Source organism: Molothrus aeneus, chromosome 4 (genome assembly GCF_037042795.1).
Source record: "Molothrus aeneus isolate 106 chromosome 4, BPBGC_Maene_1.0, whole genome shotgun sequence".
Lineage (NCBI taxonomy): Eukaryota > Metazoa > Chordata > Aves > Passeriformes > Icteridae > Molothrus > Molothrus aeneus.
The window spans coordinates 14030384-14057791 of NC_089649.1; the positions used below are offsets into that span (position 1 = coordinate 14030384).

Genomic DNA, 27408 nt, shown 5'->3' on the forward strand with positions numbered 1-27408 from the left:
AAAAACTTTTTATTTGTTTAAAAGTAGCACTTTGTGCTATGCACTGTTTGGAATCTTTTTCCCAACAAATAGAAAAAAAAGTGTTTAACACTATCGTGAGAGAAAAGTAGGGGAAGTAGCAAATTCTACTTGTACAAGTAGAAAATCTGCTAGAGGACTAAAGTTATGACTCCTTTTGTCTTGTGGCTCTCAGAGGGTGGTCATGGTATTGAGCTTTCCTAATTTAACAGGAACCTGCCTGAACACAGTGGGGAAAAAATTGGTACAGGCAAACAAATGTAAGAACAACTCATAGAAGGATATGGGGAATAGTAATTCTCTCACTGTGTAAAGGCAGAGTCTCATTTCATACATTTAGGTGCACCTATTGGTTAATCCCTGTTTATATATATTCTTTTTCCAGGTGCCCTTTCTCAAGAGACTGCATTAAGACATGTTTCTAACTGTTTTCTCCCCTTTTAGTGCTAGACTGATTATTTTTCTTTTTACCCGTTTCATCAGATTTGATTTAATTTGTATGGTAATGTGTTATGTATGGGAAACTAATAAAATCCTCTAAATACTAAAGTATTTGAATGTCAGGTTGGGTCTCCAATGCAGTACATTTGGTTTTATTTAACAACTAGCAGTAGGTGTTTTATTTTTTGTTAACAAGTGTATGAGCAAGCAGCATGAATAGTCAGTCCACAGTGAGAAATCACTTTGTTTTCCCGTCTCATTTGTTACACTGCTTGCTCTGGTATTGTCTCCAGTCACTTAATGGATTGTTTGTATGCTTCTTGATACATCTACTTTTTGCAATTAAGGCATAATAATCTTGAAATTTAAAAAGAATTTTCCAAAACTTTATAAATATTTGGAGTTCTCTTAAAATTAAAATTTTAAAGTAACCAGTCTAGTGGGGGGAAAGAAAAAAAAAGGCAAGGAAATGCTTTTCCCCTATACAATTAGGAAATCCTGATAGTGTTCTGTAAAGAAAAGAAGAGAAATGGATTCTATTGCTTGAATGGCCAGTGCATTGTAAGTTTGGCTTATTTCTTTCCTTCTAAAGTTTCTCTGGTTGCAGCATTCTCCAGGATAAATTATTTGTTATACATAACTGTTTTTTAATCACCTTAGGTTTTACCTTTAATTCTGGTATTTGGTATAGAACTAATTTTTTTTTTTTGGGTCTTAGTTCAGGTGTCCTGAGAATTATTTTTGGGTATTTAAAAATAAAAGTACCTAACTCTTGATGAGTGCTCAGTTATGTATAGATAAGGCCTAAAAACTTCAAGTCCTTTGAACTCTAAAACTTGCAGATCTAAAATGCCATATCGTAACATGGGATAGTTTTGGAAAGGCTCTCCAAAATTGTTTAAATGAGGGTAGGCTTTTTCCTTCCCCCAGATGAAATGAACCAAATTTCTTCAAAATTTTTATCTTATTTATGGTAAAGGATAAGTACTGTGCCTTCTGTTCCAATATGATTTCATGGAACATTTGGAAATTAATATTTTCTCTTTTTAAAAAGAGCTTAGTAGTCCATGTAGATAAGTAAAATTGTATTTCACAGATTTAAAGATCTGTTGAATACTATGAACCACAGTCAAACTAGAGTCAGATAGTGATGTGGCCCTAAGCACCTGACTGTCTAAAAAGTGATCAAAGAAATTGGATGTAACTGATAAATACATTTTGATGTCTTAAATTTTTATGGGAGGTTTACAAGGAACAAAAACCTCCATTTGTTATTCTTCACATTGACAGAAGACTAATGTGTTTTCTCCACTTAGGGTTGTCTACAAGCTTTTAGCATCACAAAGTGAAGGCATCAGAGTGCAAGCTCTGAAAGTGATGGGATATTTCTTAAAGCATCTTTCTCCGAAGTAAGTACTGATTTGGGTCTTAAAACTAAACCTCCCAAGAAAGGAAGGAGTAAAGGTAGGTTGTGACACAGACATTCTATTTGTTGCTTTGGGTATAAATTATTGGGTGTATAATACACACATTTGTGTGTAAAGGGGAAAAAAGCTATAATGGAGGTTAATCACTAAATAGGCTTCACTGAATAGGAGCTACTCTTCTTCAACTACCTTCTTCAGTCTATTTGTCACAAATGTATTTTTGATATGGTGGAATTGCTTGTTGCTGGCAGCTAGTGTTGAGGCATTATCACTCCTTATCAAGCTGATTGAATGGTTACTTGCAGTATGGCCTCCTTCTTTTTTAAGTGACCCTTTTCCAGTGAAATCAATAGCAAGAATTAGATTGGTGAGATGGAACCCCATGTTACTGAGAACTAGGTTTAATATGTCTTGAATTGACTGTGATAGTAGATAACTATTGAGATTGCTGTCCATGGTTGCATTTTTGAGTGAAGTGAGGGCCAAGGTGTGCTTTCCTCAGTGTTTATCCAGAAATCCCCAAGGCTATGTTTCAGCTCTTTGGGCCCATGGGTGAGTGGACCTCATTTATGGAAGAAAGGTGGCTGCCTTCAGGGAATGATTTGTCCTTTCAGAATCTGAACACTTCCCCTTTTCCTTCAGCAAAAGTGAAAGACTTAAGGAACAAACAAGAAAAATATCTTAACAGTGATTTTGTATTTCTTGAGGCACATGTTTTAAACTTTTTCTCCCCTAAAGCAAATGGAATGCATGTTGTTTAATCTTTCTCTACCATTTTAGGAGAAAAGCTGAAGTCATGCTTGGACATGGATTGTTCTCTTTGTTGGCTGAAAGGCTGATGCTTCAGACAAGCTTATTCACCATGACCACATACAATGTCCTGTTTGAGGTAGTCATACACTGTAGTTAGAATTCAATCTTTCTAATTACTTGTAAGACATTGTTAGAAAATTGCTTACATATTTTTGCTGATATGTTCCAGATGACACTAAAACTTAGTGTGATGCAGCTGAATGCTGCTTTTTTCCCCCCCAAAGCTCACTACTTTGGATTTATTCCCTCCTTAACTTAGTTATGCTCATTATGAACAATTCTAGATAATGAGTAACCTGTATGTCTCAACCAGATGCTCATGTAGATGTGGAATTTTATTATAGCAATGATCTTGCCTTAGGATAATTGCTTTGGTTAGATACGCGTTCATCTTCCAGTGTACTTTAAATAACAGTATGCACTTAAGAGAGAAATAAAAGAATAAAACAGCTTATAGAGTTTTAGAAACAGGATGAATTAAATTATCAAGAAAGTTAGTGGGGATTTTTTGGGATGATTTTTAGAATGATGTTTTTTGTGTTGTATCCAACTATTTTTCAGTAAGCTGTCTTCATGTACATTGATTTGGCATCTTCTTTCTTGCTAGATTCTGACTGAACAAATTTGCACTCAAGTAATACATAAACAACATCCTGACCCAGATTCAACGGTGAAGATACAAAATCCTCGTAAGTATGATACACATTTTTAAGTGCTACTTTAAGAAAAGTCTGCTTTAAAAGAATCCCACTGATGTACAAGCTTATTAATTACATCTGCCAGTCTTCTAATCTCAGTTTTACATTTTTTTTCACTCTAAAAGACAGATTACTTGTATTTAGCTAGAGTTATGTACACAGTATGTCTCTACAGCTTTTTGACAGACATTTTATGTGTCTCTAGTTCATAACTCACCTATTTTGGCTGTGCAGTCACATTATGAAATGGTTTTTCAAGACTTTTATGCACAGGATACTTTGATGTAATAAATGTTAAGGTTCCAGCAAAATTTTGAATGCATTATTTAGTGATGTCAGACTAAATTACCTAAAATATGGAAACGCCTTTCATCTTAAATTCAGTAAGACAATGCTAGATGGAAAATAGGAGAAATGTATCTGCTCACTGTTTTGGTTAGCTTACTTTATTGGAAATATCTTGATATGAAACTTTAGATGTCTTTTGAACTGAAAGAAAATACTGATCTCCTTTCCTGAATTATATACATTATTAATGTGTTCTGTACATAATACAATGGACTTATGATAGCTTTGGGAGTAAACTTTTTTTCTGGAGAAATAACAGATTTTTCACTTTTGTAGCTGCTTTGTCATTAAATGTAGGTTGCAGTTGTAAGTTTACTTCAGGTGGAAAGAGGGGAAGAGAAAAGAAAGCAAAACAGATATGGAGGAAAGAAATCTGGTTGTATTATGCCATTTTCCTTCTGGTAAATTCATATGAAGCAAGAGATGTTAGCATGTTTCTGTTGCTTTCTCCTAAGATTTTTGGAGTTGACAGTCACTGCTGTGGTCAGTATAGACCTATATGGGGACTAAGCTGATTCTGAAATAATGTAGGTCTGGTAGGAAGAGTGACTTCTAGAGTCCCTTTTTTAGATCATTACTGTTATCAGGTAAGGAATTTCTCTTTCAAGAAGTTGTACAAGATGAACTGCAAGTATCACAGTGACTGTGTTCAAATTACACCCTAATTCATTTACAAAGTTGACTTATTTTAAAGTAACAAGAAAAGTCACTGCCCCTCTGCTTCAAAAAGTGTGATGTACCCTGAATTTTGACCTCCTAAAAACACAGGAAACTTTGTGATAATAAGAGATAAAATTTTATATTAGAATGGTTTTTATATAACAGAAACTGCTAAGTTTAATTGGAAGTTGGTTGCATTCTTTGAAAATTCAGTATTGTTAAGGTAGAGCAAAATCTCATAAGGTAGAGAATTTTTCTCATATATTGGTTTTCTAAAGGATTTTTTTTATGGGCTCAATTTTTACATGAGGTTCACATAAAAAAGGCTTTTTTAATGTGAACCTCATGTAAAAATTGTTCTGACAGATTCTGATAGCTTGTCAATTGTCATGCACTAATACTTGTGTTGCTTAAACATGGTAATCCAATGAATTCCATTTTCTTTAGAGGTATACAAATCCCCCTGATGGGTGACAAGGTTTGAAAAGTATTGGAGGAAGGGATTTGTTATACTTAAACCTTCTTCTCCAATAGAGATGCGTTATTTCTCAGGATAAAACTTTTTTATGCGGTGTCACTTTCCTTGTGCAAACACTGTTGAAAGAGGCCTTGTGTTTTATGCTGTGCTTAGTCCTAATATTTTGTTACTCATGAACTGTTTTTCAGAGATTTTGAAGGTTATTGCAATCCTGATCCGTAATTCTCCACAGTGTCCGGAAAGTCTGGAGGTCCGCCGAGCCTTTCTCTCAGATATGATTAAACTGTTTAATAACAGCAGAGAAAACAGGAGGTAAGATGGCTTGCTCTATGCCCAAGTATGTAAAACAAATAACAAAGTCTCCTAGTAAATTAAACTCATGAGGGCAGATACAGCTTCATTGCTGTTTCAGCAAATTCTGTGCTCTGGCAAAGGTGTCAGTATGAAAAATCAGAGAAGCTTTGCATGTAGCAATTTTTTAAAGCATGTTGGATTCTTGACTTACCTGTTGTATATATTTCTAAGATATATTTTATAATGTGATTCAGTTGCATGTGTGTGTTTTGCAGGAGTTTGTTGCAGTGCTCTGTCTGGCAGGAGTGGATGCTTTCCCTTTGTTGTTTTAATCCAAAGACTTCTGAGGAGCAGAAGATAACTGAGATGGTGTACACCATATTTCGGATTTTGCTGTACCATGCAATAAAATATGAGTGGGGTGGCTGGCGTGTGTGGGTGGATACACTGTCAATCACACATTCAAAGGTGAGATTAATCAAATTTTAGGAGCATTTCCGAAAAATTTTGGTGCTGGTCTTGCTTTTTAGTAACAGCAGGAACACAAGGTGGCGCACCAGAGCTATTCATCAACAAAAATACCTTTTGGTAACATCAAAAGGCTGTAAAACAAATGAGTAAAAAGCAAAGAAATCCAAGTTAAGGCAGATGCTTCTGCTGTTAAACTGTCATGGAATATGGGGTGATAGTGCAAATCCATGCTGCATGAATGAGACTATTACACAGCATGAATGAGACTATTACCCTTTGTTATTGTTCTGTCTGAATTTTGTTGTTACAACCAGAGTTACATCATAAAAGTTATTAGTGGTTCTCTGAATGAGGCACAGTAGTACAAAAGGTATTTTATACTGCCTTATTCTAAACAAGACTGAGGCCAGTGTGGGCCTCAGAATTCTTCTGGTTATCAGAATATTTACTTGAAATTAATTAAATTATAAATCACCTATTTCTAAATGTGTGCAACTTATTAATATGAAAAGGATGTCTGTGAATCCAAAAGATCACTTTATGATACTAAGGAATTGTTGGCATTTCTGAGGTCTTGGATTTTGAACAAATTTTTTTTCTTAGAAAAGGTCAGTCTCTGCAGACAGCAAGAACCTTGTTATTTTGCAGCTCTATTTATTGCATTCAGAGGCCCATAGTGCATTCTTGGGCTATGGGAGACAATTGTAGAAATCTATGTAATAAAAATGGGTGAAATAACTTCATTAAACAGTCACTTAGCAAAGTGAAATTCCTGTGCAAAGTGCCCAGCACCACACTTTAACCCTTATGAGATCATATTTTTGCTGTTGGACCATTCTTAATATGCTTTTTTGTTGGCTTTTCAGTCTTCAAAACCCGGTTTCCTCTCTTTGCCCCACGATGCAGAGGGCATGGGGGAATTGGCAAGCTGTAACCAGAGTAAAGATCCCTAATGTGTTTTTATATAAAACTGGCATAATTTAGCGTGTGTGTGATTGTTGGGAGTTGCTGGGAATTGTCCCTGGGGAAAGATGGAGAAGGGAATAACAGACCACCTTTTTAATTCTTGGTCAGAGTTTGATATCTTGAATTTAGAAATTAGCTAGCACATTATCTTATAATCTGTAGTTCTATTCCTAGACTCCTTTTGTAAGATAATGTAATGTCAGAAATCTCGTTTAAACAACATCTGTGTCAGAAAGGTTATATGGATTTTTGGTCATTCTTTTCAGTGACTTAATGTGGCTAATCAATGATGTAAAGTTCCTAGAGAAAAAAACCCAAGATTTAATTGTGCTGCCATGGCCAAATGTCAAGGCCAAAACCCCGCAGTTTTAGAAAAGACCAAAAAATAGATAGATATAGATAATGTTGGTCTGGTTTATTAATTTGTATTTTAAGGGCTGCATGTTTTTGTGAAATACCATGAATGAGAAGATGACCTACTTCAGTCTGTGTTTCTCATTTTTTGTTCCTGTTATGCTGTGATAGGGAGGTGTCCTTGGTTGTAGGAATAACTCCCTGTAAGTTTTCCCAAGTCTAACTTTGTCAATGTATAATATCTGTCTGTTCTTCCAGCCCATTTCAGAAGTTGTTGAATGATGGCAAGTTTGGAAGTGTGTGAGTGTGGGCAGAAGTGTGTCTCTCTGTGGTGGTGGAATATTGAACGACTCCTAAAGGAATTCAGTTTGTTTGGACATCAGTACTAACTTCAGTTCCAGAAGCCTAAATGACAATATTTAAACAGCAAAAGCAGCCAGAACCTAACTTGACAATATTGATATGAATGATGGTGCCATTATAAAGATTTTAAAATTTGACCTTTATCATGCACTTTCCATTTGAACTTTTTTTGTAAGTAATACATACAATTCATGCTACTAGCCATATGAAACTAGATGATTCTTCAGAGCTGCCTGTTAATTACATAAACATAAATTAGGATAAATCACAAAAAAAGGTCTTGAAAAATGTCCTTATACATTAACAGATAATTATAGTGATTTTTTAATCGTGTTAATTTTACTTATTTTCAATAGTCTTGTGTCCTGTTTTACCACTATTGAGATTCATAGAGATTCACACATAACCTGGTGTAGGCATAATTCAGTGAGCAAATTGTTCGATGCTAGTGCATCTCAGATGTTTTTGATTTCTAGCATGCTTTCAAAGTAATGTGGGAATTATGGGAACAAAAATATTTCTTTAACATTGCTAAGAGAATAACCAGTTTGGATTTTTCCTATTTCTCTCTAATTGTATTGGGTTACTGCTTATTTTTCCTTTTTATGACCCTCAGTGCCGTTCGTGCCACTAATTTATAACACTATTCTATGATAAAGAACAAGTACATAAAGGACCAGTGTTACACAATTGGATAGGTTTTGCAGAGCTACACATCAAGATACATGCAGCTGCTATAAAAAGCCAAAGAAACTCAATTGCAATTTTATTGTCCAGTTTGATAGATTTCCTGCCACCTTTGTAGCAGGGAAGCTGTTTGTCACTGTAACCCTCTCCTCCAACAGCTGCACAGCGTTTTATAAACAGCAGTGGCTTTTCTAGCATAATTGCACTGCATTGGCTTCCTTGCATTCAGAATTTAGAAGGTGTGTAGGTGTGTGCAACCTTTTAAAAGCCAAATTTCTTAGTATTACTCATGTATGTTGTTAATTTCTGGATTATTTTTTTGATGCTTTCCAGATATTAAACCATTGTATACAAAGGTGTTTAATCTGTTGCTTCTAGTTCAATGAAAATATTATTGGAAAAATTAAATCACAGCTCCAGTTTGTTCTGACTGGCCAGTGTTGAATTTATGAATGCATTCAAGAACTTCTATTTTTTAAACATTGCAACCATGCTAACTCAGCCTTAGGTTTTTATCTGTGTAGTCCTGTTACTTTTTACAAAGAACCAGTGATTTGGGGGTTAATAATAGGAAACAAGTAAAGAATGGTGGACAACTTCCCTTTTTAACCTTTCAGCTTCCCCAAGTTTTAAAAAAATAAAATTATTTGCACAGTGCAATACACTCCTAAATTATCTGAATGTGTTAAACTGGGAAGACTAACATCTGCTTATTTCAGGCCCTTAAATATATTTTACTACTTAAAAGTTGATTCATGTTACCTTTCTGTTAAAGAAAATATATTCAGGTGAAGAATTATATCTGTTTTTAGTAGCTCAAGAAATTTTCAGTGAGTAAGACTCAGAGATGTTAATATGTGTAAGCGACAGTTCTGTTTCGGTTTAAGTGGAAGAATTTTATTCATTGATCTGAATGAGAGGTATAAGTTTAAAATGTTAATAGTGGGACCTTACAGTACAGTGTATTTCTAACCAATTGTCAGTTTTCAGTCTAAAGTACAGTTGTAATAAACATTGTGACTGTTAAGTAAATTTACATATTCTTTTGTGCCCTCCTCATTTAATTTAAGGGAGGAGAAAAAAAGCCCAGAGCATTTATGTGTGCTATGTTTGCCTGGCTTTCATCACTGTTTGATGAGGGAAAACTAGCAAAAGCTGCAGAGATTAGGTGGTGGAGGGATTAAAATATGGTGGCAATTAAAAAATTAATTTGCAGAGAAGGGAATGTGGCTCAGTAGTTTTAGAGGGTAAGAGGCTGTTGGAATCTGGAATCCAAATCCTGTTGGCATCCGGGATTTGCTTAAGACTCTTTTGTCTGATTTTTATCCCTGACATGAGGGTCTCCCACAGCAGAGATCTTCAGCTCCAGGGAAATTTGGAGGCTTCAAGTGTTCTTCAGTCCTCTGAAAAGTGTATCTGCATTGCCCTGAGGGGAAGCAGAGGTTCCTGGCCCAGAGGTCATTGTATCACTGCCAGTTTTTGGTTGTCACTTGTGCCGTGCCCAATATGTCAATGAAGCAAAGCTGGGAGTACCCTTGAAATCATTCAATATTATATTCAGTCTAATGGTGTAAATAGTTATTTTTAATAAATATTACTTCATTCTATAGAAATGATTCTCAGCTGGTCATCTGAGTTATGAAGAGCAGAAGGAGCTTAGAGATAGTAATGTGCAGCCTTCTTTAGAGCTCTGCACCCCCAGCACAAATGTGTTGTGATGATGCAGTCCCTCTCCTTTATGAGGTGTTTCCTTTTTACAGCTTCTTTTCTAGTAGATGTGTGGGAAGGCTTTTCTAACCAATAGCTGGAGGGAGAAGAAAGTATTTTCATTTTTCAGCAGGCAGAGATGTGTGCCAGTGATGGGCTCTTACACATGCAGTGTGTATGTTAATGGGGAGCTCCTCCATCTCATTATTCACTTGGCTTGAGGGAGTGCAATGTCATGAATAAAGCAAGATGCTAACATTTGAGTAATCCAAACTGAAAGAAATGGGGAGAGAATAGAAGGGAGCAGGGTAAACTGAGAATTTATAAAGCTGCAGAGAAGCCTTAAAAGAAGAGTGTGATAGAGATTTGCTGCTAAGTGTCAGAGCTCTCAAAACAAAGAATTATGGAAACATTAACAGCAGAGCAATCTGGTGTATGAAGATGCAAGTAGCTCTGAAATAATCTTCCTAAGTAAAGAAGACTTGAGGAGAGAGAGGATTCCCATCTCTATGACTTGGGATAAAAAAAGCACGGAAGATGGGACGTGTGTCTGCAGCCTCAGGAATTGTTAGTGGTTTTCTTTGCTGTTGCTGCAGTTTGAAGCAATCCTCCTCCATAATTGCAGCTACCTCTGTTCACATTGTGGGGCCTGAATTAGGTCTCCTGGCCATTCTTTGAAATGATGGATGTGGAATCTTTGCTTTAGGGCTGCCAACAATATATGGAGATACTGGAAAACGATGGCAGAAGTGAGAAGTGCATAAAACCTGTTGCTGGGCATTGCAACAATGGAGTGATCAATGCTGAATTTAGTTACAGAATATTTTTGTTAATAGCTAAATATCAAATATGTACAGATAGGGTTTAACAGTCCCTTAAACTTGTAGGAATGGTGGCAGGGATTGAGATAGAGAGAAAATACGTACCTTGAGATGATAATGTGTGCTCATGTCTTGCAATTTAAACTTATTAAAAGTGATAGTTTCCTTAGTGAAAATGAGCTAATACATGTTCAATATGCAGTTTGAATTTGTTGTTGTATGATGATGTAAAAGTAAGCTGTACCTTGACTTGAGGTAAAATGCTGTCGACATACATAAAATTCTCTCCCAGAAAAGCAGACTTTTATGAATTATATTGACTAGTACTTGCTTTCTAATTCTAGAAATTATTTTTTTTTTCTCAAGATGAGGAAAAAAAAAGGTGGAACTCTTGCTACTTAGGTGAAAATGCAAGATACAGGAACATGAAACCATCTTGGAACAGTGGTTTCCCCACACCTTGTACATCTTTGAATGTGTTTCTGGTGGAAGTTTAGACTCCTCCTTTAGAAACCTGTTATCCTGCAAAGTATATTTTAACTTGCTTAGCTTTCATCTCTGAGCCACTCAGAAATAGCCCAGAGACTCCTTAAGTCAGTGGGTTACAGACTGTAACTCAGTGTGTGGTGCACACAGTACCTTTGTATCTTTTCCTGTGCTGAGTTGAAAATTAGCTTTGATATCTCTGATTATGGTGTCTCCTGTCTAAACAGGCCTGTTTGTGTTTGGAGATTGGATTACACTTATGAAACAGTTAGTGTTAGTAGAGGAGAAGTGGAAAAAGCAGGTCAATAAAATCCTATTTAAGATTCAAAAAGTTGTGATGCTTTTTGGAATTATGAAGAGTTTATTCATTTATTATGAAGAGTTTATTTAAACCAGCACAGGAGCTGGTTTGCACTGAGCAGACTCTATGAGGAATTGTCTGACCTGTCTGGCAAGATATTCCTTTCCTCTCTCTACTCTATGAAATTACCCACCTGAAAATGGAAAGAAAAGGCAAAAAATCTTAATGTATAGTTACAATATTTTCTCAAAGTTCTTTAATGCAAATGTCAATCATCTTACCCTTTCTCATTGCTGTATGCTAATTTTTCTCCTTGGTAATTAGTAAATGTTGGATGTCAAATTAAGCTAAAATTAATGGCAAAGGCAAATGCTGCAGTTAGTAGCTCACAAGTGTCTTCAGCTGGTGGTGTGTAGAGATGCATTCCAAGCATTGCAGACAGCTATGGATTAACCATCAAATGATGGTGAAGATTAATGATTGGCCTTTTAGCTCACTAATTTAGAACAATTTCTGGTAATTAATTTTGTATTATCAGCTTTACAGTTGCAAATGCCTTAAGGAAAATAAAAAATGCTTATGTACATTTAAGGTTCTTCAAGGTAGAAGTTGTTTTGTAAATTGTTGTGTGCCTGCAGATCCTAATGTTTAATCTTTAATACCTTTATGTACTCTGTGCACTTGCTTTTAGTAATCATAATTTCTACTTAATTTTGCATTTTTGTTGGTACTGATTTTGTTAAACTTAGGTGTTTTGTTTTGTATGAATAGTTTGGCTTTGTGTACTTGTGTCCTTCATAAATGCCACATCATGCAATAGAAGGTGCATGTAACAATACATTGTAACATGAGTTCTTGTTGATGGTTATGGTCAAAGTAGAAATTGCCATCCTCTTTGAGTAGATTTTGGATTTTTTTGGGGAGTGATGTTTTTCTTTAGTTCCCTACTGCCTAATTTTCTTTACCAGTGTTTCTCTCATTAGAGTTTCTTGCATTGTTCTGAAATCAGTGTAGATTCTTATCAGATTTTGCTTGGATTTATTTGTTCATAAGTTTACATTACCCATCTGTGAAGACAAATTGTCAGTATTGACCTTCTTGCTGGTCTTTGTTTCTATTTCTTTTTGCTAACAATTAAAAATCCTGTGGCACACAGTTTCATTTTCAGTATTGCTCTGTATTGTCTTCCAAAGCATTGTTCCAGATTTCAGATGCAATTGGTTGTGAAATGGTATTGCATCCCTGTACCATACATTGTGTTTGTGATGTTGACCATACCATATTCCCTATACCCTAAATTCCAACATGGTTGGAAATGTGGAGGTCAGAGACAGCCTTGGCTGCAGTGACCATGAGATGGTGGAGTTCAGGATTCGGAGGGGAGGGAGAAGAGTAAAAAGCAAGCTTAAAATCCTGACTCATGGAGAACAGATTTTGACTTATTTTCAAGCAAAATTGATTTAAGGCTGTGAACCAGATGATCAATTTGGCTGCTAAGGAAAAACTGGAATCTGCAATAGGTTTTTGTTGAGGGGATAGGGCTTGGTAGCACAGTAGATGAAAAGTATTGCAGTGAAAGAGTAGGTCTCAGGTTGTACCAACTGAGATACAGCTGACTGCCCATTTCTCCAAAAGTAGTTGGCAGCCCTACAGACTGTGTTCATAGAAACTGAGAAGCTATAAACTTTGTAGCTTTTACTCCTACATATGAGTTTAATGAGATTTACACTGGAATGATGCATGGAAATACAGATGTTCACACTGTTAAATATTGTGAGGCAGTGTGCTTTCTGGGAAGTGCATGTAAGTTTTGCTAAAATCAAGCAATGCCATTTTCATTTGTTAAATGTCTCTTTAGTACTTGCTGGAACAAAGCTTTTTAGTAGCTTTGGAAATGCGGGAAGCAACAGGGAGAGAGAGAAGAGGGAAAGTTAGCTGGAGATAAGTTCAAGTTGTTAAGATTCCTTCTTCAGAAAAGTAGTGATTAGACCTGAAGTAGCAGCTTTGCCTAATCATATTTTGGAAAATAAGTGAAAAGTGCAAGGGACAGCTTATTAGCATGATCTATTTTGTGTTGCCTTTGACATTCTGATTGTGGTACAATTCAGAAAGTATTTCCAAAGTAATAATGCCCCCCCACATGGTCTTTTTAGCAAAACCCTAGAATTAAATAAATTATGGATCCGTTATGTTTGGATGAACTTTCAATCAGTTGTAATCATACACACTTTCTTTTTTGTACATAACTGAATGAATGAAAGCTAGTATGTGCAGACTTTTTTTTTTTTAAACAAGCAGAGTGAGATATCCCACTTCTGTTTCTAGACACTAAAATTTCAATTAAATCAACTTGAATGAATAATGTGGTTCAGGTCATGTTAAAATAGTGCATTGCTCCTGTAGTGCTTGAATATACTTGATTGATGGAGGAAATAGTATGTTAAAAAGCTAAATATTGACATCAGAACCTGCCAAAAATAATTTTTGTCTTTGCTCTGTCTTTGCTTATCTCTGATATGTTAGCTGTAATTTCTAGTATATTTTTAATCTGAAAAATTATTTTTTCACTCCTCTGTGTCATCTTAAGGGAAAATATTCCCACTGACTAATCATCTCTTTGAATACTATGAATTTTTAGATGAGATCCAAATGAATGAGCTGAGTATGTAAGAGCATAAGAAAATGTGTGTTTGTATATTTAGTGGAATGCACTGCTCTACTTTGCCTATGGAAAATGTTTATGATACCGAAAATGATTCAAAGAAAACAACCCTCAGGTGGAGCTTATGTTGGGAAAATTTTGAGAACTGAGCTTAAAGATAAATAAACACTTGTGTTATGGAATATAAATCTAAATCTAAATGAAAAGGTATGGATAGACTAAATTGAATAACAGTATAATAAAAACTTTTGTTAGGCTGGTGGTATTTTATGTTTTAAAACACAGCTATTTATTTGGGCAAATGAGTTTTATTAGTGTGTATATAAAGAATTCTTCTATCTGGATTTTTTAAAAAAATCCAGATAGAAACAACAATAATATTTTCAGCTAAGGAGTAGAGAAGTCTTTTCACTTTAATCCATTTGTGTAGCTGTTCTCAGGCTGAGATAGGGTGAATAGCCAAAGGAAATGTCCTCTGGGGAATTTTAGGTATCATTTGGGGATCCACAAGATTCTGGCTTTGTTAGGTGCTCTTTGTGACATTGTACTTTTTAGTGTAAAATTTTCAAAAGTTTATATATCTTTGTGGATTTTTGAGCATACTAAAGGTGCTAAAAGGATATGAAAGCTCTGCTACTTCTCACAGCCTCCCCCTTCACAAAAAGATTGATTTCAAATCTAGTAATTCTGTGGATCTTATGCTTAGGATATCCTTTGGATCAGGCTAGTTAGGGTTTTTTTGACATTGGCTTTGCTTTTCTTTCTTCCTTTTAGCCAGGAAAAACAGGTACATGTAATAGAAACTTGCTGTCAGTTGAAGTGATAGCTTATGTGCAGGGTTTTTTAATGAAAAGGACAGGATCCAATATAAATTTGTGATTTGAGCATTGATTTTGATTTTCTTTTTTTTTTCAAGAGAACGGTCATTAATATTTAGTTTTTAATGTCCTTTGAACTCTGTTCTTTTAGGTAACTTTCGAAATGCACAAAGAGAATCTTTCCCAAATGTACAAGGAGTACCAAGAGAAAGGAGGTGAAGGGAGTGGAGTGCATTCTTCAACACCAATTAGAACAATCTCTGGGATTAGCAAAGAAGCTGAAACCAAGGGAAAACAACAGTCTTTGGAGTTAAAAGAAAATGCTGCTGCTCCTTCCTGCATTACTGATGGTGATACAGAGTGCAGAACTGAAAAAAAAGAGAAAGAAAACTCATCAGATTATGGCCAACAAACTCATTCAGTGTCTAATCATAAGGAGGAATTAGAGGGGGAGGATATGGATACTACAGAGGATTTAAAAGCAGTGCCTTGTGTGGAATTTTCTCCAGAACCAGAAACAGTAAAGCTCACTGTCTCAGAAATCAGTACTGGAATAGCTGAAGCAATTGAAGATTCTAGCAAAGCTGATGAGCTTGTGGAAGAAACAGTTGCTGTCACTGCTGCTTCTTTAGCCATGCAAACTCCTGTGGAAGGAGGAACTCCCACAAGTCCAGAAGGACTGGAAAAATCAGCAGTAGAGGTGGAAGATGAAGATGACTTTGTTGATTTGAAAGATGAAAGTAGTTTGCCTTTGCCTTCAGAAGAGCTTGCAGAAAGGAACAAGGAATGTGGCTCTAATGCAAGCAAAGTAACAAAGCAGGAAGAAACCACAGAGAAGCAACCTGAAACTGGGCTTTTAAAATCTGAGGGTACTGAAGGTGTGGATGAGAAGAAACAAGAACTGACTTTGCCAGAGACAATGAGTTCTGCAGTTCCAGAAGTAGCAACTCAGCCGGATTCAGCAGGAAAAAAGAAGCTGAAGGAAGGAAATATAGTTACCAGTGAAACCAAAACAACTGTGGAAAACACAAATGCACCCGTGGCAGAGCCCTCTGGAGCCTCTGATAAAAGAATTGCCAAGCTTGATGTTTCCAGTGTTGCATCAGATACGGAAAGACTGGAGTTGAAAGCTAACACACATCTAGAAGCACCTCTGCCCCCCAGATCCATGCCTGAGGTAAATTCTACCTGTCCTTCATCTGTCTAGCTTAAAAATAAAAGGAAGGTCTATTTAATGAATTTTTTGAGAAAGCATACTTAACCATTCTGGGGACATAATGTGTGTGATTTTTGTGAGTTATCTATAAAATCTTTTAACCCTGGGTTAAAATAGCCATTATTCTTAAAATCTGTGTACTGAGAATTCTCCAAGATTTTTGTACATCCACATATGAATGCTGATATAAACTGGGTATTTGGCTAGATGAACACTTAATCTCAGCTGTTTTAAACTATAAAAATTGATAGGTTTTTCACTACATCATGTCATCCTACCATTTTGTACAAATATAAATTAAGACTGGGCTTCTGTTGTGTGCTGCAGTGCTCCAGCTCTAGTCTTTAGTTTCTAATCCAGCTTTTAATGGTTAAATAGTTATGTCTCTGAGTACTTCCCTTCTGCAGAGATACTTCCTAATGGATGCTCTTCAATCTGCACCATTCTTCCTTAAGGGAGGAAAACCACTGTCTACAACAACATATTCTCCCCCCCTGGTAAGGTTGGGTGGCTGCTTGTGAATACCTAGACTGGCAGGTGTGGTAGTACAGCTGTAGCCTAGTTTGTAGTTTTGATATATCCATTAAATAGCATTTGTGTAATAGTTTTAGCTTTATTTGGAACTATGTACACAGTCTGGACTTGTTGGATATCCAAAATCTTGAGTCTATTAGATGCATTTCAGTGTGTGCCATGGGAACTAATGACCAGAGTGTGGGTTTTATGTTTTGTTTTCTTTTTTATCTGCAAATGGTGAATTCAGCCCTCAAGGCAGCAGGTTTCCTCAGGACAGGAGCTGGCTGCTCCGTTGGATGGGCAGAGGAGGGACACGAGGTCAGCTGTGTTCCGTATTCCCGAGTTCAAGTGGTCCCTGATGCACCAGCGCCTGCTCACAGACCTGCTCTTCTCCATAGAAACAGATATTCAGATGTGGAGAAGGTACATCCTGTGCTTTGTGTGGAGTGATCCAGACTGGGTTCAGTTATAAGGGGTTCATTGACTTAGACTCATGGACATCTGGTGTTTTACTCATTATTCAATAGCCTGACTTATTTTGTGACCTACACCAAATCATTCTCAGATTTTTTTTTTAATACTCTTTACAGACATAACTGTATATTGGTTCAAGGCCAACACACAGGTTTGGACTGAAATCCTGGCTACATATAAGTCAGTGGCAGTCTTGCTGTTGATTTTTATTCAACTAAGATTTTAATTTTCCTAATGTATTTAAGGGCCTGTGTCTTCTGATCTAAATGTGGATAAGAAAGATAATACATCCAAAATAGTATGTCTTGCTTCTGCATTTACACACACTGCTGCTTTGATAGGGTTCTGTGAACCCAAAGATGTTAATTTGAAGATTAACTGCTAACAGGGATCTGGACTGTAATCATCAAGATATTTGAAAACAGTAGTAATTCTGCAATGTAATTTTAAGGTTTAATAACTGAAATAAGAGGGGGGAGGTCCAGTTTTAGCTTGTAGTCATGAGTGTAAAATTTAAATTGAACCATATCGGTGTTCTGACCGGCTAAAAAGGAATGTCAGTATTTAGAAATGATGTAGGTAAGTGATTCGAACAATTTAAACTGAAGTGAATTTTTATCTGACTATAATTTTTAGGATATGTTTAAGTTAACCTATCTGGTCATCATCAGATATAGCTATAATATATTTCTATTTTATCCTCTGTTTTGGAAAGTTTTTGCTTAAGTTTTTGTGCTTTGTTGATTAATTTTAATTTCTCTGAGAAATCCTTAGAACTTGGTTTAGTTTTCCAAAGATGTAAGTTCAAATGTAGTCCACTGTTCCAGGAGACTTTATTCTGTTTCCTGATATAGTGACTCTTGCTAGCAAGCAGTCATAGACCAGCCTATAATGGATTGACTTATAAGGATTAGCAATCATCTTGGTGCTTTTAGCAACCTGTCATATTGAGCAGTTTATTAACAGAAATGTTGTTTTAGGTTTAGATTGTGATGCACCAGTTTACCCTTAAGTCATGTGTTATTTGCTTCCCCACTTTGCTTCCCCACTGCTAAGTGTCTGGTTTTAGTTTTGTGAAAACAGAAATTTTTAAAAATACCCCAAAATAAGGCTCTATTCTGAATCCCCTTTTTTTTTTAAATTTTTGTACAGCCATTCTACAAAAACTGTGATGGACTTTGTGAATAGCAGTGACAATGTGGTGTTTGTGCACAACACGATCCACCTCATCTCTCAAGTGATGGACAACATGATCATGGCCTGTGGTGGTATCTTGCCATTGCTTTCTGCTGCCACATCTGCTACTGTAAGAAATTCCATTTTTATTTAAAAATTCTTCACTTGTGGGAGGATGCCTTTCTTTATAGAGTGTATTAATTATTTTATCTGTCCTTTTGGGAAATGGAAATGCAGGAGGGGTGTTTCCACAGGCATCTCTTTCCTCCCTTTGCTACCTCCACACTTTTCCTTAAGATAAATTAGGTGCTTGCCTTTTTTGCCTGAAGACATTAAAAATTTTCCTGCCTTTGTTGCCCCACAGTGGTCTGGAATGGGATTAAATCCCAATACTAATGATTGCTCCTAGAATATGAGTAATTATTACTTTTGAATGTGACTGATAGTGGACTTCCAGGACACATTTTTCTTCATTTAGTGTGGAGGAGAAGATACTTCTTATCTTTGTGAAGAAGTAAATGTTGCTTTCAATTTTTCTTTGTGTAGCATGAATTGGAGAATATTGAGCCAACTCAAGGACTTTCAGTAGAAGCATCTTTAACATTTCTCCAGAGATTAATCAACCTTGTGGATGTGCTAATTTTTGCAAGCTCACTTGGTTTCACTGAAATTGAGTCTGAGAAAAATATGTCATCTGGAGGAATTCTGCGACAATGTCTTCGTCTGGGTAAGCAAATAAAGCCACTTAATGAGCATAGGACCTCGCAGTTACTAAGCAGTTAGCAGCTGTTAGCTTTGTTTTTGCTCCTGTCCATTGTTTTGTTAAATCAAGATTAAGTGTAATCAAAGATTAAGATCTTCTACAGTTGTACTGTATTCTGCAATGCATATATACATATTCCTCTCTAAAAGTTTAAATAATATAAATTAAGTTTGGTAGGCTGTTTTCGTTTTATCCATGAGGATATTTCTTTTGCCAAAGTTCCCCAAATCATCAAGGCTGAGAATATAGCAGCTTTAAGAAAAGTAATCATGTACTATATAAAAAAGTGAAACTTGGCAATACTTAGATAAGGGGTTGAACACTTGAAGGTCAGTATATGAAGGTATGGTGAAAACTAGAAGTGTAAATTTCTGAAGGGTTCAAATTGGGCAATAATTTTATCCGATTATTTACAGTACGCTTGCTTCGAATTGGATTGAGCAAAAATGATCAGTTACCTAAGAAAGTAACAAATCTTTTGAAAATGATAACATATCATAGCAGGATCTAGTTAATAGAGGAGTAGAGAATTCATGCTAGTTAATACAGGAGTAGAGAATTCATGCTTAGTTGCATGCTGTAAGACTTCTTGTAATGAAAAGTTTGATTTGCATGAGTGCCAGAGCAGCTCAGAACCTCAACAGTAACTAGCCTTCCTCTCCCTTTCTAGGCAATTAAAACTTTGTGCAGGTAGAGCAAGATTTATGGGATGCAAACAGGTATAGAGGTGGGGTAGTTCTTTTTTCCTTTGAAAATAAATATTAGAAGATGAAACAGGGCAAAAATATGCAGCTAAAAAACCCCAACAGTTGCGTAACTTCAGAACATTTAGTCCAAGAGTAACATAGTATTGTGAAGCAAACGTTGCCATTTGTTTCACTGGTGTATCACTTGTCTTCTCCCTTGCAAATTTGTGAAATTTAGCTGTCTTCACCCTACCCACCCTGTGGTTGTATGCATGGTAAAATTGCAGTGAGGGATACTCACTTTGAAGTATCCATTAGATACAGCATATATGTTCTATTAGTTTAGCATTCATTATTAGTTATAAATTATTAAAGAATTTTGAGCATTGGTTTGCAACTGTCTAAAACTTACAGAAGCAAAGTATTTTACTGATGTGCATCAACTTTTTAGTTGTAAGTGGTAAACAGAATTGTGTTATATGTTTCTGTAAGGGACTATAGAATAGTACTGTTTCTCAGAATAACTCTTAATGTTTCTTTTCCCTTCAAGTATGTGCAGTAGCAGTAAGAAATTGCTTGGAGTGTCAGCAGCATGCACAGATGAAGCCTATTGGAGACACTGGGAGGAACCCAAAAGCAGTGCAAGGCTTTATAGGATCAGTAAAGTCTGCAGCAAAGGCAAGTTTAAGACCACATGCAGAAACATAGACGTCAATAATGATTAGTCTGTACAGAGGGATAAGTTTTTAAATTTGTACCTGGGCCACTGATATTTTAACAGACCTGAAGTGGGGTGGTACAAATGCTGGAAATTAAATGTCTTTCTATCACAAGAAATGACCAGATTTTTTCTCCTTTAAAGATGAAATGCATATCTGATCTTTCTGCTCTAGTTGTGACAGTACAATGCACAGTGGGTGATTATAACACTTTGTGATTCTTGGTAAAATGCTTTTAAACACAGGATCTTAAACAATTGTGGTTTTTTTTTAATAGAGTCCAGTGGACATTGTGACTGGTGGCATTTCTCCAATACGGGACCATGACAGACTTCTGCAGGATATGGATATTAATCGCCTCCGAGCAGTAGTGTTCAGAGATATAGTAAGTCAATAATGTCCTTTTCTTTGAAGCTGCATTTCTGCTTGTCTCTTTTTGCTAAATGCTTCCTCTCTGTTACAGAGTTTGGCTAAATTGGATGTACAAAAAGGGAATACTGCTCGCAGTAATTAGGAACTTGCAATACTCTGCAGCTGTTGTAGTGTTTGGGATTGGAAAGAGGGAGAGGTGATACCCAACTGTCTCCTGATCTGGCTCTTTGTGTTCCTAAGAGTTGATTATGTGGAATTCTGCCAGTTGTATATTAATTATGTTGTGTTTAGTACAAATATGTTCATAGACAAGGTATTTATGTATCATAAACACGTTTGTATGTTTTGAAGAAGTCACATTCTTCTAGCTAATTAGAAATTAGAGGTCATTTCTAATTCCTTTACTTCCTCTCAGAGGAACCAATTTGTGTGCCTGTGCTGTAAGCATGCATATATTTTTTAGTCTTGAATTGACTAAAAATATATTTGCCCTGTGTCAGCAACTTTGTAGCTGATATTGAGGAAATTGAGATTGATTGCTTAAAAAAAACACCTCTGTAAGCAAATACAGCAGCTATAATGGCTGTGAGTCATTGGTGGCCACAAGCCTGGACACCACAACTTAGTTTACAATAATTGGACTGTTTAGCCAGTGAAATGATTTATACAGTGACTTTTTTTTCTGTCCAGAAAAGTGAAGGATTTTGAGTTTTATCTTTACAGTAATTATTGATTGAAGCAAGCTTCTTTCAACCCCTACGTCAGTATCAGTGTGCAAGAGAGTAACAGGAAGTGACTCTTCCATACTGGTAGCAATTAAAGTAATCCTAAGGATTCCTTCAAGCACATTTTGTGAACCTTTTTCTGTAAAACAAACTATCAAAACAATACCCACCCACAACCTCTGCTTTTTTTTGCATATTTAATCCATCAGACTGTCTGTTTCCTAAGAAGTATAAAATGGTGCAATAGCTCTGCTTCTTAGCTAGAGTGTTGAGCTGTGTGGGAAAAGTAGACTTGGAAAGATCTGGCTGGGAATAGTTTTTGTCTGAGCTGTTTACACTTGCATCTAAATATTTTATTTGCATGCAGTTTCTTACATTGTATTCAGCATTTATAATCAGGAGTGGCATAATTTGAATGTACGAGTTCTACAGCAGGAACTCTGATGGAATCCACTTACCCACCAGTAGCAGTACTTAGAGTGTTACATGAGCTTTATTTCAAGCAGTTCTTCAAATATAGCTGAAAAAATAAGGAAGGGCCAGTTCTAATTCACTGGATCACCCCTTTATTAAGTACAGTTAGAAACTGTCTTAATACTCATCTTGCAAGAAAATTCTTTATAATCCTTACCATTGTAGGTGACTTTGCTCAATCTCACACTGTGATTATTCTGTAAAAGTTAAGATTTTGGGTCAAGCCAAGGGGAAGATAGGTTGTTTTTTAAGTGCAACAGATAGGATCCACCTATGTTACCTGTTCCTAATAAAAGGTTTCTCATAAATATCTCCCAGAAAAACTTACTAAAGAGTTCTTCAAGGGATAAGGAGCTTTGATGGACACTACAATCATGATAGAATGAACTTTATAGTGTAACTTAGTTTCTTGAACTGCTCAGACGACAAAATTGAATGCTACCTGAGCCCTGATGTGAATGAGGGGCAGAAAACTCCAAACACTCATTTTTTACTGATCAGTAGGTGAGGATCCAAATACTCCATTCTCCTGTGACCCAAAAGTGTATGAAGCTTTATTTCCTTTGGTAGCCATAAGGGACAGGCTTAGACTAAATCTTAATGTCCAGGTTTCCCTCTGTTTCACTAGGAGTGACTGAGTACCCTGGGGAGGAACCTGGCATAGTTCATATTAAGATTTGTTTTCAAGGTTTTTCCTAAAATCTCTTCATAAAGTTCCAGCTGTAATGCAAATGCATGTTGGTCAATTCTTGTTTAAATTATATGTAGTAGATTACATCCATCTGGACTGTCTGATAATGAAATAAAACCTTGGTGCTTGTTCTGGAATTTGCTCCTTTTCCTTCATTAATATGTTCCAGTTATGTAGAGTATGCTTGTCTTGCAAATGCTGTTAATATCTTGGCATTTTTGAGGAAATATAACAGAAGAAACACCCGAGAATAAAGTGGACCCTAGACCCTACACTAATTTGAAACATGAAATCAAAACACACAACCTTAGCCAAAGTTGTCAAATAAATGAAAAACTAAAGGATTGGTGCCACTTGTATTCAAGTGCTGTATTCCTTAGCTTTATAGGTGAGACAAACTGTGACTAGAGAATATTGTTCTTCCATTGCTGACATATCAGCTTCCTCTTGGTATGTTTATGGTAGTGCTGGGCATACTTCACAAATAAATAAACATGTTGCTGAAATTGTAATGCAAAAATCTGTGTGTGTCTGTTTTTTACAGGAGGATAGTAAACAGGCGCAGTTTTTGGCTTTGGCTGTTGTATATTTTATTTCTGTGCTCATGGTTTCGAAATACAGAGATATACTGGAACCCCAGAATGAAAGACGACCACCAAACCAAAGCCAGTCACTCAAGGAATCAGAAAATGAAAATAATGAAACTCCTGCTGCAGGTGAACTGTTAATTATTTTGCCAAAAGAAATAACTTGGCTTAAAATGCGTCTCTGTTAATAATGACCTTAAAATGTGTTTTCTCTTCTTTTGGTATGAACAGTTGTGGAAAAGCCATTTGCTGCTCTTGGTGCTTCAGCCTCTACTGAAGATTCAGAAAATACAGCATCTATGCAAAGAAGGGATTCTGGTCTTGGGGAGGAATCAACTCCAGCACAAACAAACAGTTTGAGTTGTGCTGCTGAAGCAGGACCTCTGAGTGTTAGTGCAGGCCCAGATGCAGTCAGTGAAGTCCTGTGCACACTCTCATTAGAAGTCAATAAATCTCAGGAGGGCGGAAGTGAGACAGGAACTGAAGAGAGTAAATCTGTGGCTTCTGTGCCAGCTGCAAAAAATGTCAATGTGAAGGACATCTTGAGAAGCCTGGTGAGCACACCAGCTGATGGCAGTGCAGTGGATGCTGCTCTTCTGCCACCAACCTTCCTTGGAGTTCTTGGTGATGGAGCTGCTGAGCAGCCTGTGCAGTTCCATTCCTTTGACAGGTAATGTAACATCTGAAATAGTTAAAAGTTTGATTTTACTAAAGGTAAAGAACAGGAAAACCAATGCTTTACCAGAACTACTAAGTGTAGCACTGGCAGATGAGCACTGCTGTGCATATTTAGTTGGCTTTAAAGAACTCAAGAAACAAAACAGACATTAAATAGCTTAAAATAATGATACGTAGATCAGCAGGTGTATTAATCACAATGTTGTATCTAGTCTCTGTTATTGTGGGCTTGCAAAAGAATACTGGCTTACTAATAGTTACAAATGGTTCAAAACCAATGGAGTAATCATCTAGGTGTTCTTCTACCTAGAGAATACTCCCATATTCATTTAGGAAAATAGATGTGTGTTCTGCCTTCTGGTGCCAAAGGCGTAGCTACTTAAACTCTTTTCATTATTGGGTAGATATTATCCCTAAGCTGCTAGATTTGCTTTGTAGTAACAGCTTTTTGTTTCATTGTAATAAGTTTCTGCATTTCTTAGTACACAAATGCTGTAGTGGATTCAAAAAGGAGAATCCCTGCTTTTTTTCCTTTTCGAATGAAGTCACTCTTTCCTGATAATAATTTTGCTGTTCCTTGTGTCTCAGTCTGATTAGCTCTTTATCTTTTCCCAAGCATAGTAAACCAAACTGTCTTTTACTAGACTTAGTGCCTTTTACCTTTTCAGGATTCCCAACAACTGCAAAGAAAACAAAAAAAAGAAAAGAAAGAATCCTGTAACACTTGCATTCCTCCCTCAAGGAAAGCCTTGGTTATTTCCAGAAATCCTGCAGTCAGTCTGGTGCAAGGGGATCCCTTGTTACCATACCAATATCTGATCCTCTGCTGATTCCTGAGCTTCCTCTGGCTCTGATGTCTTTGCAGTCTGTGGCTGCCTTGTTCACAATACCAGCTGCCCCATGAGAGGAGTGTCACTGCCTGTCTGCTCCACTCACTCTGACTGCCCTATCACTGCTGGGGGAAGAGACACTGGTGTCTGGCCAGATGAGACACAGATGGGGTGTGCCAGCATTTGGGCTCTTGTCTCAGAGTAAATACTGTGTTCTCCTTGTGATGCTGAACAGGAGGACTTTTTCTGGGAGCAGGAGGAGGATGGAGGCAGAGGGGGAAATTGATAGAAGGGGGACACTGAGTTAGAACTTGCCACACCTCTCTCCCCACTGCTGCTCAAGTTCTTTTGGCACTTCCCCTTCAAGGCCTCTCGTTGCTCTTTGTTACAAGTGGGCAGTTGATGACAAATAACAAAATGCTTTAGTCTGTGATAATGCTTTTTTCTTTTGAAAATCCTAGTATTAATTGCTGCATGGTTTCAGCCGCCCAAGTAACATTTGTTTGGAGATCTGGTACAGGAGTGACTATTGCATTTATGAATTATTTTTTAGCTATTGTGGAGACCAAAGGTTTGTAGTGCTTGTGCTGATTTGAATTGGTGTACAGGAGGTTAACTAGACAGGAAGTAATTGGGCACTTGCCGCCCTGATGGCTGACATAGGTAGATTACACCTACAAAGCCTTATCAGAGGAAGCTGTACAATTTAATTTGATAACATGTACACTAATGAAATACTGGGCATTGATAGCAGCCCTTCTGTCACTTGCAGTTCTGTGTTCTTCTTCCTGTATAGTTACAACGTCAGTCAAAAAATAACCAAAAAAACCTCTTTAAGTTGTGGTGTGTTTCATAAAGCAAGTTATTAAAAAGTTGAATTACTTGCTGTTCTGCCCTTTTACTTTTCCACTGCCCAATGGACACTTCTGTTTCGACCTCCAAAGTGCCAGCCATTTGTAACAACTCTTAACATTCTTTCACTTAACCTTGATGCCAAATTACTGCCTTGCTACTCACCTTGCTACTCAAAACAAGGTGGTCTGATGAAGGAATATATGCTGGGGAATGAAGAGGGTGTGTGGGTTGAAGCAGTAGACAGCACTGTGCTTCTGAACACAAGAGCAGAGTTTTGTAGGGTTCGTGTAGCTGTCTGGGCTGCTCCACAGTGATAACTTGTGGGCATTACTTCCCAAAGATTTTTTTCTTTTGTAGGTGGGGCTAAACACACGAGGAAAAAATCATGAAGTTGTATAAAGTATTTTGTCAACATGTTATTAGCTAAAGTTAAAAAGAGAAAATAACTGTGTGTGAAACATTAAAAGTTAAATGGACAGGCAAGTTTCATGGCCATTTGAAGGGGACTGTATGTAGTGAGACTGCTTAAAATACAAGTTTATGCTCTGAAATGACACCTAGGTACCACAGCAGGAAGGAATTGTGCCAGGGATAAAAAACCACTTTTTATAAAAAACTGGGATGGAGTTGGAAATAATAGATCTCATCTCTGTGATAGGTAAAAATGCTAGGTTACATTGTGAAATTTATTTTTTGGGAAAACAGACTTTGGGATGCTCTCTTCTCTTCTGTGTCTGGTTTACATTTAATATATTGTTTGATGGCAAACAAAAATTCTGTGATTTTTTTTTTTATTTTTTCTTTTTTTAAAGGCACTTTGTTAAAAGTTGTTCCCATGTAGCAGTTTACCAGCGGGGTGTCTCTGGGAATTTCAAAGCATCTCTCTGATCCTGCATTTATCTCAGGAATGCTGTGTCAGAAATCAAAACTCTCCTCATATCTTAAGGATTATCAACTTCCCAGCCATAGCTGGAGAGTATACAGTAACAGCTATGTGAGTGAAACCTTACTGAAAGGCTGCCAGGTTGCAAGCCTTTGGAAACAGCTAGGTGTATGTGTTCATTCCCATGCCAAAAATCCACCCCTTATCTTATGGGAAGATACAATCTTGTGATTAGTGGGTGCCAGGGGTTTATCATGATAAAGTTCAAGACTTGCATTGGCTTTTTCCCAAGATCCACAGGGACATGAATTAATGTCCTGATTTCAGTGTGTCCTAAACCAGCAGTTTTCTTATTTAGTAGTAATAGTGTAGGAAAAGAGGAGGGGACTAATGCAAGCAATTTCAAATAAAATGGATATAAAAATATCCAAAGCTTGGGATAAAAAGAGAGATGACATTTCTCTTCGGTTAGTCTAATAATACCCATAAGCTATCACTTGCCATTTTTACTGTATGCTTTAAAATAAAACCTCTCTGGCTTCTGCTGCTCTTTGTGGAAACATTCAATAACCATGTCATAATGGGAGGCTGATGCTGAGGGTTCAGAGGAATATGGGTTCTTAAATCATGATCTTGTACCATAGAGCCTAAATCTGCAGCTGTGCTGCAACTTGCAGAACAGATATGTTAATAGCCCTGTTTTTCTTTTTGGAACATTGTCTGTAAGCTGCTTAGTTTGGCTTAGCCTGTGTTTACTCATTTGTCAGTCAGTGGTGTGCATATGCCTTTGTAGTAGTTGGTTGTGGTAATTTCAGTTAAATTTCATCCAAGTCCCTTTTTATATGGAATGGATACATCTTAGACTTCATTGATTTGGGCCTTCAATGCAAAAAGAGTAAACTATTTTTAGACAAGATTAAATCTGCCAAGTGTTGGTGGAGACAGAATAT

The 27408-nt window shown here is 36.7% G+C and overlaps 1 protein-coding gene across 2 annotated transcripts in view; it reads left to right on the forward strand.

The window, feature by feature from the left end:
• Positions 1–27408, forward strand: part of LRBA (LPS responsive beige-like anchor protein) — a 367997-nt gene that overhangs the window by 56070 nt on the left and 284519 nt on the right. The window contains exons 17-30 of one of the 2 annotated variants that reach the window (XM_066547964.1): positions 1776–1868; positions 2667–2775; positions 3307–3388; positions 5072–5195; positions 5453–5645; positions 14965–15990; positions 16437–16526; positions 16793–16968; positions 18172–18325; positions 18742–18922; positions 20195–20322; positions 20641–20748; positions 23170–23341; positions 23444–23882. In XM_066547964.1, the coding sequence (XP_066404061.1) occupies positions 1776–1868; positions 2667–2775; positions 3307–3388; positions 5072–5195; positions 5453–5645; positions 14965–15990; positions 16437–16526; positions 16793–16968; positions 18172–18325; positions 18742–18922; positions 20195–20322; positions 20641–20748; positions 23170–23341; positions 23444–23882 (3075 nt within the window). The remainder of the gene's footprint in view (positions 1–1775; positions 1869–2666; positions 2776–3306; positions 3389–5071; positions 5196–5452; positions 5646–14964; positions 15991–16436; positions 16527–16792; positions 16969–18171; positions 18326–18741; positions 18923–20194; positions 20323–20640; positions 20749–23169; positions 23342–23443; positions 23883–27408) is intronic. The other variant, XM_066547965.1, reaches the window with a different exon arrangement.